General features: G+C 54.9%; 1 protein-coding gene and 1 long non-coding RNA gene across 4 annotated transcripts in view; one reads left to right on the forward strand and one right to left on the reverse strand.

Moving 5' to 3' along the window:
* Window positions 1-6,049, reverse strand: part of SPOCK3 (SPARC (osteonectin), cwcv and kazal like domains proteoglycan 3) — a 406,762-nt gene extending 400,713 nt beyond the window's left edge. For all 3 annotated transcript variants that reach the window (XM_072773846.1, XM_072773845.1, XM_072773843.1), the window contains exon 1: window positions 5,870-6,049. In XM_072773846.1, coding sequence (XP_072629947.1) covers window positions 5,870-5,930 — 61 coding nt within the window. In that variant the 5' untranslated portion in view covers window positions 5,931-6,049. The remainder of the gene's footprint in view (window positions 1-5,869) is intronic.
* Window positions 6,050-8,015: 1,966 nt separating this feature from the next.
* Window positions 8,016-10,952, forward strand: LOC140602273 (uncharacterized). The gene is made up of 2 exons (XR_012005248.1): window positions 8,016-8,313; window positions 10,142-10,952. It is a non-coding gene; the product is annotated as an uncharacterized lncRNA (long non-coding RNA).
* Window positions 10,953-12,439: the final 1,487 nt, after the last annotated feature.

Consider the following 12,439-nt stretch of genomic DNA (forward strand, 5'->3'; position numbering starts at 1 on the left):
TGGGGTTTTCCCTTCCTCCTATTAACACACGCTCCGAAGGTAACCACTTCACAATACGCATGGATATGAAAGCGTCACGTCGCACAACTTAAATATCTACGATTTCATCAAGGATATCTCAATTAGGAAAATTAATTTTGAGAAAAGGCACCACAAAGGACAGGCCCTCACGCTAAGGGTATCTGGACGGTCAGGAAACAGAACTGGGCGCATTATAACTCTAAGTACCGCAAGAGTGTTCTTTAAAGATTCTGCTTGAATTTTAACACCTTTTATTTTTTTTTTCAATTTTTTTAAGATTTATTTATTTATTTATGATAGACACACAGAGAGAGAGAGAGAGAGAGAGAGGCGGAGGAGGGAGAAGCAGGCTCCGTGCCAGGAGCCCGACTCAGGACTCGATCCCAGGACTCCAGGATCGCGGCCTGAGCCGAAGGCAGGTGCTCAACCGCTGAGCCACCCGGGGATCCCATTTTAACGCCTTTCAAAGCAATGACATGCTTTACTCGGAGTAGGCCTAGGAACCCACTGTTCATTGGCTGACTGATAGCAGAAAAAGCTGATAAGACTCCGGGGGGCTTTACTCGTTGTAGCCACTAAGTGCCTCCCGCCCCTCAAATAAGCCATAGGCTCCACTAGGATGAATCCTCAACTCAGATGTGAAAAGGAAATAAAAAGAAAAAAAAAAAAAGTTAAGAAAGGTTATCTTATTATCCCAAATATCCAAATCAGGCATTTTAAAAAGTCAACTTGTAATGTAAATGCCTCTGAGACACTTAAACCTGTATTTTACGTGCTCCCGATCCTTTACATGTCCTTTAGCTTAAGGTTGATTCCTTTTAAAGTCACATTGTAAAAAAAAAAAAAAAAAAAAAAAAAAGCAATAATAAAAAAAAAATAAAATAATTTAAAAATAAATAAAGTCGCATTGTAAGACTTTATCATTGCTCTCAAGATACCCAAAGGGCTGTAAAAACTATGTGAGGAATGAGCAGAAACAAGCTGATTGTGGGTTTAGCAAGAAGAATGGCAACCAGTTCTTGAAACAATGTTCAAAACGAGCCCCAGATTTTCATGTGTCTGTTTGGGAAGAGGCTGGGGTTGTGGTTATGATTTTAAGACTTGTTTTTTAGAGGGGTTTGGGTTCACAGAAAAATTGAGAGCTTTCCCACACAGCTCAGGCCACCACAGAAGCGCAACCTCCCCAGTTCCAAGCCCCCACCCCACCCCCCGGTGCTCGTTCCTCACGATGGATGAATCTACATCCACACTCGGTCTACAGTTCACCTGAGAGCTATAACCCTGTGCTCCATCCCCCTGGGGGCTGATAAGGCGACACCCCTTCTAGGGGACAGTCCCTTTCCAGGCATCAGCAGGTCCCCGCCTATTCTCTGACCTGCTTTCCTCACCTGACGTCTCCCTGGACGACGTGCTTTCTATGGGTTTGGACAAACGTATAATGATACGTATCACCCATCATACAGAGTATTGTCACTGCCCTAAAAATCCTCTGTGCTGCACCTGCTCATGCCTCCTCCCACCTACTCCCCCCGCCCCGGGAATTTTTATCGGAAAAATAAATGTAATCAGAAGTATTTGCATGTCAATGCAGGGGTACGGTTCTCATTTTGTGAGGTATCTGAAATCAGCAAGGCCATCATTGCCGCTTACGTTTATTATATTGCTTCCACCATATACTATCTTTATTTTTTTTGTCATTCTTAATTACAACATGGACTTTAGTGAAGCCATAATATTTAAGATTGATAAAGGTATGACGTCACTCATCAATTAACTCATTGGCTTCTAAATTCCTTGCTCATTTTCACATGATTAAGGATATGATTTAATTGATTTATAAAACACAAATATTTGAAATGTGAACTATATAGACCATTTGATTCAGAAGCTAATGATTTTTGTTTTCTTGTAATGATCTCGATTTTCAATTCTCCTAATAGGCGTGTGTATGTTTACACATGCTGAAGGAATTCCCCACACCTGTTCCGGGTAAAGGTACTATTCCCACAATTGCTCCACTGGGGAATCTTGTGTGCCTGATTTTACCACTACTCACTTAAGCTAAAAAAAGAGTAAATGTCATGTAACCAGCCTATCTACTAGATATAGCCTGTTGGTGGAAGTTTTTTGTTTGTTGCCTTTATTCTATTTTATTTATTTATTTTTGGCTTTATTTTAAAATCACACAATTATACCCTGAACATAACATTCTAGGTCTATCTGCTACACTTATTTTTAAATGAGTTGACTTCTCTATACCTTTAAATTTAACTTTTTCTTAAAACATAGGGGTCAGAATATCCACAAGAGTTTTTATACTGACAAATATGTTAATGACTTTCAAAAGGATAAGCTTTCTGTCTATATAATGACGTTCTGTATACTTTAAAGGTCAACAAAACTTTACTCAAAGAGCACTCCTAGTATAAAGTGGTCAAAATTATTTGAAGTTTCCTCTGTGTTAAGCTTGACTGTGGTTTAATTATTTCTCTGCGATTTACATTGAGGAAATTGAGAAAATGATTCTTCAGCAGCAGGGCTTCCTATGTTCATCTATTCTCACATAATCCTTCCTATCCATGCTCCAAGTTTCTAAAACTGTATTATATATAACATAGTCATATATTTATATTGCACATAATATAAAAACTGCATTTATCTTAAAATCATTCAATTAAAACATAATGATGGATTGCATTTTCAAATATCACTCGAAATAGCTTCCAAATATAATTCAAAAGACGATACAGTTCAAAGGTTCACTAAGAAATCACTTGTAAAATAATGTTGATTGTGTAAAATAGTCACAAGAAGAAAGGTAAAGGTTAATTCTAATCTTGGTTATTGCGTAGGCATTCCAAAGCTTTTTTTTTTTTTCTTTTTGTAAATAAAATTATATTCTTTATGAGAGAAAACTAAACAAGTACTTTGGTTAAATTGTTTCTAAAAGAAGAGGCTGATTTCCTTCTTTGCCTTCACATGAACTATGCAAATCTATCACCTAAGATATCAATGCTGATGCAGAACGTTTAAAGGTAGAGTCACGCAGCACAAACGTATTTCAAGCAACGCCTCACAACCACGGGCTTCCAGATGAAAATGAGAAAAATTAACAGTATCTTAAAAGACACAGGAAAAACAAAGTTATGAAGCCAATGATCCCCCAAAAAGGGAAAAACAATCTGTACATTAGCAGGGCGGTGGATGGTCTAAATGCGCATCCGGATTATGCATTCTGAGTGGGGGAGTCTCGCATCCGCAGACATCTTATGCTAAATGAGCAACAGGTGGTTAAAAGGGGGAAGAAAACACTTCTCCATGCCCTCCAGAAGTTATTGTCACAAAAACATAATTATCTTACTAAAGTGGCAAGGCTACAACCTGATATACTTTTTAAATAGGTAATTATTATATTTTCATTATTTCATGTGCTTCAAAACATATCTGCTAAAAAAAATTTCGGAAAAAAATAAAAAATAAAAAATAAATAAAAAATCGGTAGATCCTTTATTTAACATATACTTTTAATGGATTCCCCCCCCCCCCCCCCCCGCCCAGACATCAAGTAAGAATAACTGAAAGTACTATGGCAGTGAAATGCCCTGCTCCGTGTCTATAGAAGCTGCCTAAATGATTCCTGGAATATTTCATTCTTTCAGGCAACCCAGCTTGCTTCCGCAGTTTAAAGCAAACATATTTACAAACTGCCCAAGTATGACTGGCCGCTGTTAATAATTCAAAAACGTAATTTGAATAAAGTAAGAGAACATTAAGATATTGAAGATTTAAAATATATTTTAGAGAAGAAAGCTTTTTATTTCAAAAATTTTCAAGCAGCCATTAAGAAATAAGACGGCATTTTATGAGGCATGATTCAAACAACGATAGAATCTTCAATTTTTTTTTTTTTTTTTTTTTCCAAGTGATGTGATAAGCAGAAATTCTTCCCCAGGTTTAGGAATACCTCATTTGCTTGGTGGCTGGGATTTTTTTACATGGGTTTTTTGAGTTCAACTTTGTACTCAATATTAGCACAAAGTCAAATAGAGCCGGGGCGTAAGGGATGTCACGGAGCCACAGCACCACGTTCGCGAGGCCTCGGGAGCCCGGCCTTAGCCCCTCCGGCGGCAGGAGGGCAGCCCCACCTCTAGCAGCAGGAGCCTCCTCCAGGAACCCCTGCGCTCTTCGGTGCACCCCGGGGGGGGGATCCCCGCCCCAGGGCCCGACCCACCTGGAGCTGGGGAGCTGGACGCCCCGCGGGGGCCCAGCAGGTGCACCGCACGCTCCCCGCCCCAAGAGGCCCAGCAGGTGCACCCGCCCCATCCCCCCCGGGGGGCCGAGCAGGTGCACCACACGCGCCCTGCCCCCCGGTGGCCCAGCAGGTGCACGCTCCCCGCTCCCAGGGGCCCAGCAGGTGCACGCGCCCCGCTCCCCGGGGGCCTAGCAGGTGCACGTGTCCCATCCCCAGGGGCCCAGCAGGTGCACACGCTCCGCTCCCCGGGGGCCCAGCAGGTGCACGCGCTCCATCCCCAGGGGCCCAGCAGGTGCACACGCCCCGCTCTCAGGGGCCCAGCAGGTGCACGCGCCCCGCTCCCCGGGGGCCCAGCAGGTGCACGCGCTCCATCCCCAGGGGCCCAGCAGGTGCACACGCCCCATCCCCAGGGGCCCAGCAGGTGCACGCGCCCCGCTCCCGGGGGGCCCAGCAGGTGCACGCGCTCCATCCCCAGGGGCCCAGCAGGTGCACCTCCCGCCCCGCCCGGGTCCGCGCATCTCCGCGCCGCCGTCGGGGTCCGCAGGACGGTGGGGGGCGGTCACCCGCCGCGGGATCCCCCCTTCCCGCCCCGTGACACCCGCGGCCGGGGCTCGCAGGCGGCCCGTGGCTCTCAGCGGCCGGCGGGGCGGGGAGGGGGGGGAGAGGACCGGCCCGGCCCGCAGGTTCGCGCCCCCGCGCCCCGCTCCGCTCGCCGACCCGCGGGCGACGCCGTCTGCGCTCCAGCTGCGGCCGCGGCTCGGTGCGCGGTGCCGCCGCCTCCCGCCCGGGCCCCTTCCCAGCGCCCCTCAAACTCCTTCGGGGCGGTCGGCAACGGGATGGAGCCGAGTTGCTGCAGCCCCAGCTCCGGCCCGCGCACCTGCTCAGACCGCTCGGAAGTTGCGGGCGCAGCCGGCGCTCCGCGTGCGACCCCTGCGGGCCGGGGGCGGGGACAGGTGGGGGACGGAGGTGCGGGGGGCTTGGGGAGCAGGGATGCGGGCAGGTGGGGGACGGGGGTGCGGGGACAGGTAGGAGATGGGTCTGTGCGGGGACAAGGGATGGGGGACGGGGGCAGGTGGGGGACGGGGGGTGCAGGGTCGGGGCGGGTGGGGGACGGGGGCAGGTGGGGGACGGAGGGTGCAGGGTCGGGGCAGGTGGGGGACGGGGCAACGGAGGGTGCAGGGTCGGGGCAGGTGGGGGACGGGGGCAGGTGGGGGACCGGGGTGCGGGGCAGCGGCCGACCCCTCCACTGGGGCGGCCCCCCGAGCCTTCCCCGGGCGCTACCCTGGCGGGGTCGGCGGAACCGCAACTTCCCCAGCCCCGGAGCCCCGCGCCCCCCAGGTCCCCGCAGGTCCCTGCTCCCCCCCTCCAGGTCCCCGTGCATCCCAGGTCCCCGGTGCGCCCCAGGTCCCCGCAGGTCCCCGCTCCCCCCCAGGTCCCCGCAGGTCCCCGCTCACCCCCCCAGGTCTCCGCTCCCCCCCAGGTCCCAGGGACCCCCTGTCCCCGCAGGTCCCCGCTCCCCCAGCCCCGCGCGAGCGCCGCGGCGGCCCCGGGGGGCGAGCGCGCCCTGCTGTCCGGGGAGGGGCTGCGCGCACTTACGTCTCGGAATCTGTTCCACTGTCCGCCCTCGCGGTCGTACTGGGAGACCGTGGTGAGCCATTGTTGATCGTCCAGGAAATTGCCGCCGTCCGGCCGCCCCCCGGCCGCAGCCCCCGCCGCCGCGGCCCGAGCGCACCAGGCGGCGGCGCAGACCCACAGCACGGCCGCCACCTTGAGCATCTGCGGGAGGAGACACGGGCCGGGCGGGGCAGCGTCAGGCGGGGCCGGGGGCGGGGGTGCCGGCGGGGTCAGGGCGCGGGGCGCGGGGCGCGGGGCGCGGGGTGCGGGGTGCAGGCGGGGTGCAGGCGGGGTGCAGGCGGGGTGCACCGACCCGCGCCCCCTCCCCTCCCCCCGCTCGCACGCGCGCGGCCCCGCGGCCCCGGGAGCACAGGCGGCGCGCCGAGGAGGGAGGCCCGGCCGCGGCGGCCCGAGCGAGCGACTCTGCCTCCCCGCGCCTCACCTTGCGGCGGCCTCCGCCTCCCGCTCCCGCTCCCGCGCCCGCTCCCGCCGCCCGCGCAGCCCGCGCCGCCGCCTCCCGAGCAGCCGCTCGCGCCGCCGTCTGGAGCGCTCTCCGGCTCCCGCGCGCTCCCCGCTCCCCGCTCCCCGCTCCCCGCTCCCCGCCCTCCTCCCCTCCCCCCTCCCCCCTCCCCCCTTCCCGCCCCCCGCGCACCCACCTTCCCTCCGGCCCGGGCGCGAGCTGCTGTGGACTCGGGCGGCGGCGGGCGCGGCTGCGGCTGCGGCGGTGGCGCCGGCGGTGGCGGTGGCGGTGGCGGTGGCGCAGGACCGTCGTGGCCGCAGCCCCCCCCCCGGACGCCGCCCGCCCCGCGACCCGGCCCGCGCCCCGCAGCTGCGCGCTCGGACCTGCCCCGGACCTGCCCCGGGAGCCACACGCGAACTTCGCGCCGGAGCCCGCGGACCTCGTGGGCTGAGCCAGCCGGACCCGCCGAGGCGCGCCGAGCCCTGGGGCGCGGCCTCGACGGCGGGCCCAGCCTGGACACCCGGCCCGGTCCGCACCTGCCGCCTCCGCACCTGCACCCCGCACCTGCCGCCCCTCGCACCTGCGCCCCCGCACCTGCCGCCCCCCGCACCTGTGCCCCCGCACCTGCGCCCCGCACCTGCGCCCCGCGCCTGCCGCCCCCCGCACCTGCCGCCCCCCGCACCTGTGCCCCCGCACCTGCTCCCCGGCACCTGCCCTCGAGCACCCCGCCGGGACCCCGTCCACACCTGCCACCCCCGCACCTGACCCCCCGCACCTGCGCCCCGCACCTGCCGCCCCTCGCACCTGCGCCCCCGCACCTGCGCCCCGCACCTGCCGCCCCTCGCACCTGCGCCCCCGCACCTGCGCCCCGCACCTGCGCCCCGCGCCTGCCGCCCCCCGCACCTGCCGCCCCCCGCACCTGTGCCCCCGCACCTGCGCCCCCGCACCTGTGCCTTGCACCTGCCGCCCCTCGCACCTGCCCCCGGCACCTGCCCCCGAGCTCCCCGCCGGGACCCCGTCCACACCTGCCACCCCCGCACCTGACCCCCCGCACCTGCGCCCCGCACCTGCCGCCCCTCGCACCTGCCCCCGGCACCTGCCCCCCCCGCCCCCCGCCGGGACCCCGGTCCGCACCCGCCGCCCCGGCCCCCCAGCCCCGCGCCCCGCCGCCGCCCAGCACGCGGCCGCCTGGGGCTCAGCGGGGGAGGCGGGAGGCGGGAGGCGGGAGGGCGGGCGTGGGCGCGACCCCGCAGACCCTCCGGAGCGCGGGGCACGTGCCGAGGCCTGGGGCGTCGCCGCCCTCGGTTCCCGCTGCTTTGGCCCAACTGGCACGTGCGGAAGGTGCGGCCCGCGAGGCCCCGGCAGCCCAGCGCCGCAGGTGCACCCCCCGCCCCCCCCCCGCCCCCCGTGCGCGCAGCCCCAGCCGCGGTGGCGAGGCCCGGGCAGGACGGAGGGCGCGGTCCGCCTTCGGGGAGTGCAGGATCTCAAGCGAATGTGTATTTGCGGGATTCGTGAACTCGATGAAAGAAAAAAAAAGAAAAGCTATTTCCCTGGAAGGCCCCGGTTCGGCTGCCACGAGGGGGAGGGGAGAAGAGCTGCAGGTGCGGCTCACGGGCGCCCCGTTGCTGGAAAGTCGCGGCAGGTGGCTTTAGGGACGCTGCTGGGTCTGTTGGTTTCAACCTCGTCACAGCCGGCGAGGCCGGTGCTTCAGAATATCCTGAGTCTTACCTGGGACAGACAGCGTGACCGTGACAGCTGCACCCGCCCCCCTCCTGCTCCCGGCCTGCGACCCCTGCATCCCTGGCCTCACCTCTCTACCTGCAGATGCAAAGTGTTTTGCACCAGAGCAAGTGATTGGACCAGAGCACCTCACACACCTAACACCTCATGCCGGGGTGACCTAAATCTAATGGAAAAAGCACAGAAATCCCGCCTCAGATGAGATTAGGACGCACGACAGAAGTGGGTAGGTGTGGGACGCAGGCTGACCCTGCGGGCTTCCCAAACGACCTTTTGAACCTCTGTGAACCCCTGCGTGAAAGGAGGCGGCTTGTCCCCCGTCCGCTCGTGGCTGTGGAGCGACGTCCCGACGCCCGGGCCCGCACCCCGGCCGGGCAGCAGCTGTGCCAGGGCACCGGGTGGCTCCGGCTTGCCCCGCCTGTGCTTATCCCTTACCCCGGGAGAAGAGGCCGTCCCAGGGCAGCAGGCTCGCCGCCACCTGCGGTCCCACAGTGGGGAGTCACGGGGAGCTGGGGGTGCAGCTGTGGGGGGCACCTGCAGCCCGGGTCCGGCTCCCCGGCCTCTACCGCCTGCCCAGGCCGGGCCGGGTGGGGCCGAGCTTGCAGGCCCTTGGCAGTGAGAGCCCGAGTCCAGGAGCGGCCTGCCCTGCCGGGGAGTCGGGAAGCCTCCTTCCAGCCCCCCTGACCCAGGGCCTGGGGCTTCGAGGAGCCTGCTTCCAAAGCGTCAATGACCCTGAGGCAACCCACGCTTGAGGTAGCCCCTTGGTCGCAGGGAGCGCCCCAGTGGAGGTGGACTGGCCGGCCAGGCCCGGGGGGGGGGGGCAGGAACCAGGCCAGCCGACTGGGTCCCCAGCACCCTGACTCCCGGCCGCCTCCCAGCTTTCCGGGGCACTTCCCTGGGGCACTGGGAAAGCCGGGGGGCCGCAGGGCTGCTCGGGGTGAGCAGAGTAAGACACCGGCACCACCAAGAAGCAGGTAGAGCTTGCTCTGTGTTCTGGATCCTTCTGTATAAAATTGAAACTCCCAGCAGGACAGGGGTCCGCAGATCCCCAGCCCTGTGTGTCCTTCCGTGGCGGGCACCCCAGGACCCCTGCCCCGCGCCCTCGGAAGCCGGGGTGGGGGCCGCGCCGAGCTGGAACCCTAGCCCTGGATTTGTCTCCTTGACCTTTCAAGTCTTCCTGTGCGAGGCATGAAGTTACTCAACCAACATCTATTACCAAATATGTGCAGGATAGTTCAGTAGAGATTATTTTTATATCAAATCTGGTTTTTTTCCTCTTGCTTTTCTTACTCTCATTTTTAGGTCTAGCATAGTTCTAGAAGAATAAATATGGAGCATGTGGTGACAAGGGGTCCACTTATCACTCCCTGTGAGACTGGGATCCGGAGAGACTTCATGGAACTCCAGGTCTTTAGTCTCACGCGTGCGCGCACACACACACACACACACACACACACACACACTTCAGGTGTCTTTAGTGAGTTCCCTTGCGGTCGCAGCTATTCTCCCAAGGCTATTATCCCTACGTCTCCTGAGGCTGCATAGACTAGCCCAAGTCTTCGCACCGTCCGGCCCCAGGCCCTTTGCAGACGTGACCCCCTTTATTCGTCCCAGCTTGCTGGGGATCCCACAGCCGGTCCCCACGGAGGATTCCTGAGGGCCTAGGAAGTCCTCAGGGGAGACGATGCTTCCAAGTTGCCTTTCGCTCTCCGTGGAGCCTTCTCGGTGTGGGTCTTCGTGTTCTTCGCCCCGCTGCCCCCCTATCTTTCCTCCCCCGCTTGTACCTTCACCTCGGTAAGAGGGAGGACTCCCCTCGCGGCAGCCAGAGACAGGGATGCTGAGGTCAGGGAGCGAGCTGAGCTTCGCCGGAGGGGCCTGCACCTCGCTGCGGAGCGCTTGGCTCCCGCCCAGATGGCCGTGTCCACCCAGACCCGCGGTGGCAGCGGCAGCCCTGGACCCAGCAGCCCGAGCACCTGCTGGGCTGGCAGAAAACTAACCACACCTGCCCCCCTCCTCGCGCCTGTGAAACGGATGTTGCTTGCCCTTCCTTACAGCCAGCTGGTGGGAGAGAAGGCGAGATGGAGAGTGTCTGAAGTCACCAGGAGCTGTGGTCACATGAAAGAAGAGTCATCCTAGAGGCACAATTTGGCCACGTCTGAGATACTTCATCCTAAGGTGCGGGGAACAGAACATGGTCTGTAAAAGTCGCCCGTCTACAGTGGTGCCTTAAGCCACGTCCGAGAACTGGAGCTCATGAGCTATAAGCTTGAACTCAGCACATAAAAAAGAAAAAAAAGAAAAAAAAGAAGAAGAAGCAAAACTGTACTCTGGGTATTAAAAATTCAGAAGGGAATTAAAGACCTGCCAACATCATCATAAAAACATGTCAGGAAGGAGCATTTTGTGTCCTCATTTTGGAATTTTATTTACCGAAACCTTACAAGTCTTCTACATCATCTGTGGTTGATTTAATAGAAAGTAGCAGTAATTACTAAGATTTGCATTCGGGGCATCAAAAGTAGACATTAAAAAAAAAAAAAAAACAACTAGAATGGAATTGCTAGAATTGTTGTTTGTTTTCAGAGACCAACCCCACTATGGAAACAAAAGATTTCAGCTATCTGATTTGATAAACAGAGCATCTTATGATTTAAGTTAATCGAAGACATTTGGTAGATAAACAGACTTAAAAGCTGTAACAAATATGGGAAGCACATCAATCAGTTCAATTACTGTAATTCTTAAAAAAGCCTTTTTCAACATTTAAACCAGAGGGTGAATCTGATTAAATTAATTGATTACTAAGTAGATGATACTGGAAAGTGTCCAATAAGGCAATTAAAGTTTGCTTTTACTTTATTCTAATATACATTTCTTGACTATTTTTTAAGGGAAAATATACATTGGGTTGAGGGGCACAAGGTAATGCCTCAAAAATGTTTAAAATAAAAGGTACAATAATATTTAAAGGATAAAGTCTACATACCTGTACAGAAATACACATATTCTTATGCTAGACTCATGAAATTTTAAAATCTGCAAGTCAAAAAGACTTAAAAACACCCCCCTGGGGCCCCTGGGTGGTTGAGCATCTCCCTTTGTCTCAGGTCCCGCATCTGGATCCCTGCAGGGAGCCTGCTTCTCCAGCTCTGCCTGTGTCTCTTGTGAATAAATAAATAAAATCTTAAAAAAAAAAAACCTCTGCCCTTGAGATTAATACAGACATGCTTTTTAAAATTAGTTTCACCTGCAGATTAATATACTAACCTTTAAGAAAGTATCTTGAGTTAGATGCTATTTGGTCTGATAGACCATTGACTATAGTTAGAGTTTCTAAATCAAGGTCTACAAAGAAGCTTTTATGTTTATCTTTGGGAATTTTTGTTTATTTAGTTTTAGCTGACTAGCGCAAAACAGGCTTCACTATGGTTCTCTGTTAAATTATCACTGGTTACCAATCTTCAGAGGATAAAAAGTATCCCAAGTGATATTGCGACCCTTTGACACTTAGTTCTGTCCTCTTGGATAAATGGGGAGTTCTCTCCGTGAGAAGCAGTTGTATTATTAAAAAAGAGAGAAGGAAAAAAAATAGATAAATAAATAATAAAAAAGAGAGAATGTTATGATTACTGCACGTACATATGAGTCTAACATCCTGTACTCTACAGGATTGCTGATAGTGGAGGACGCATTCAACGGAAAGTTAAACAACAACATGAAACAAGTTACACGTAATGTAAGTTTTTCCTCTCTTAAAGTTTAAAAGCTATTCTCTCGCTATTTGCCTTAAAATACTTATTGATTACTCTGCAAATGCTATGCAATGCACTTGAAAATGGGTGCAAATGACATATTCCATAAAGGGTCAGTATCCAGCATATATAAAGAAGAACTTATAAAACTCAATACCCCAAAAATAAATATCCAGTTAAAAAAATGGGAGAAGACATGAACAGACATTTTTCCACAGAAGACATTCAGATAGCCAAAGGAAACATAAAAAGATGCTCATCGTCACTTATTATCAGAAAAAATGCAAATTGGAACTACAGGGAGCTATCACCTCACACCTGTCAGGATGGCTAAACTCAACAACACAAAAAACAACAGGTGTGGTGAGGATGTGGAGAAGGAACACTCGTGTGTGTGCTGTTGGTGGGAGTGCAAACTGGTGCACCTACTGTGGAAAGCAGTAGGCAGGTTGCTCAAAAAGTTAAAAATAGAGCTGCCTTGTGATGCAGCTATCACATTACCGGGTATTTACCCAAAGAATATAAGAATTCTAGTTCAAGGGATACATGTACCCTTCTGTTTACAATACCAAGATATGGAAGCAGCACAAGGGCCTGTCG

Source organism: Canis lupus, chromosome 13 (assembly GCF_048164855.1).
Source record: "Canis lupus baileyi chromosome 13, mCanLup2.hap1, whole genome shotgun sequence".
Lineage (NCBI taxonomy): Eukaryota > Metazoa > Chordata > Mammalia > Carnivora > Canidae > Canis > Canis lupus.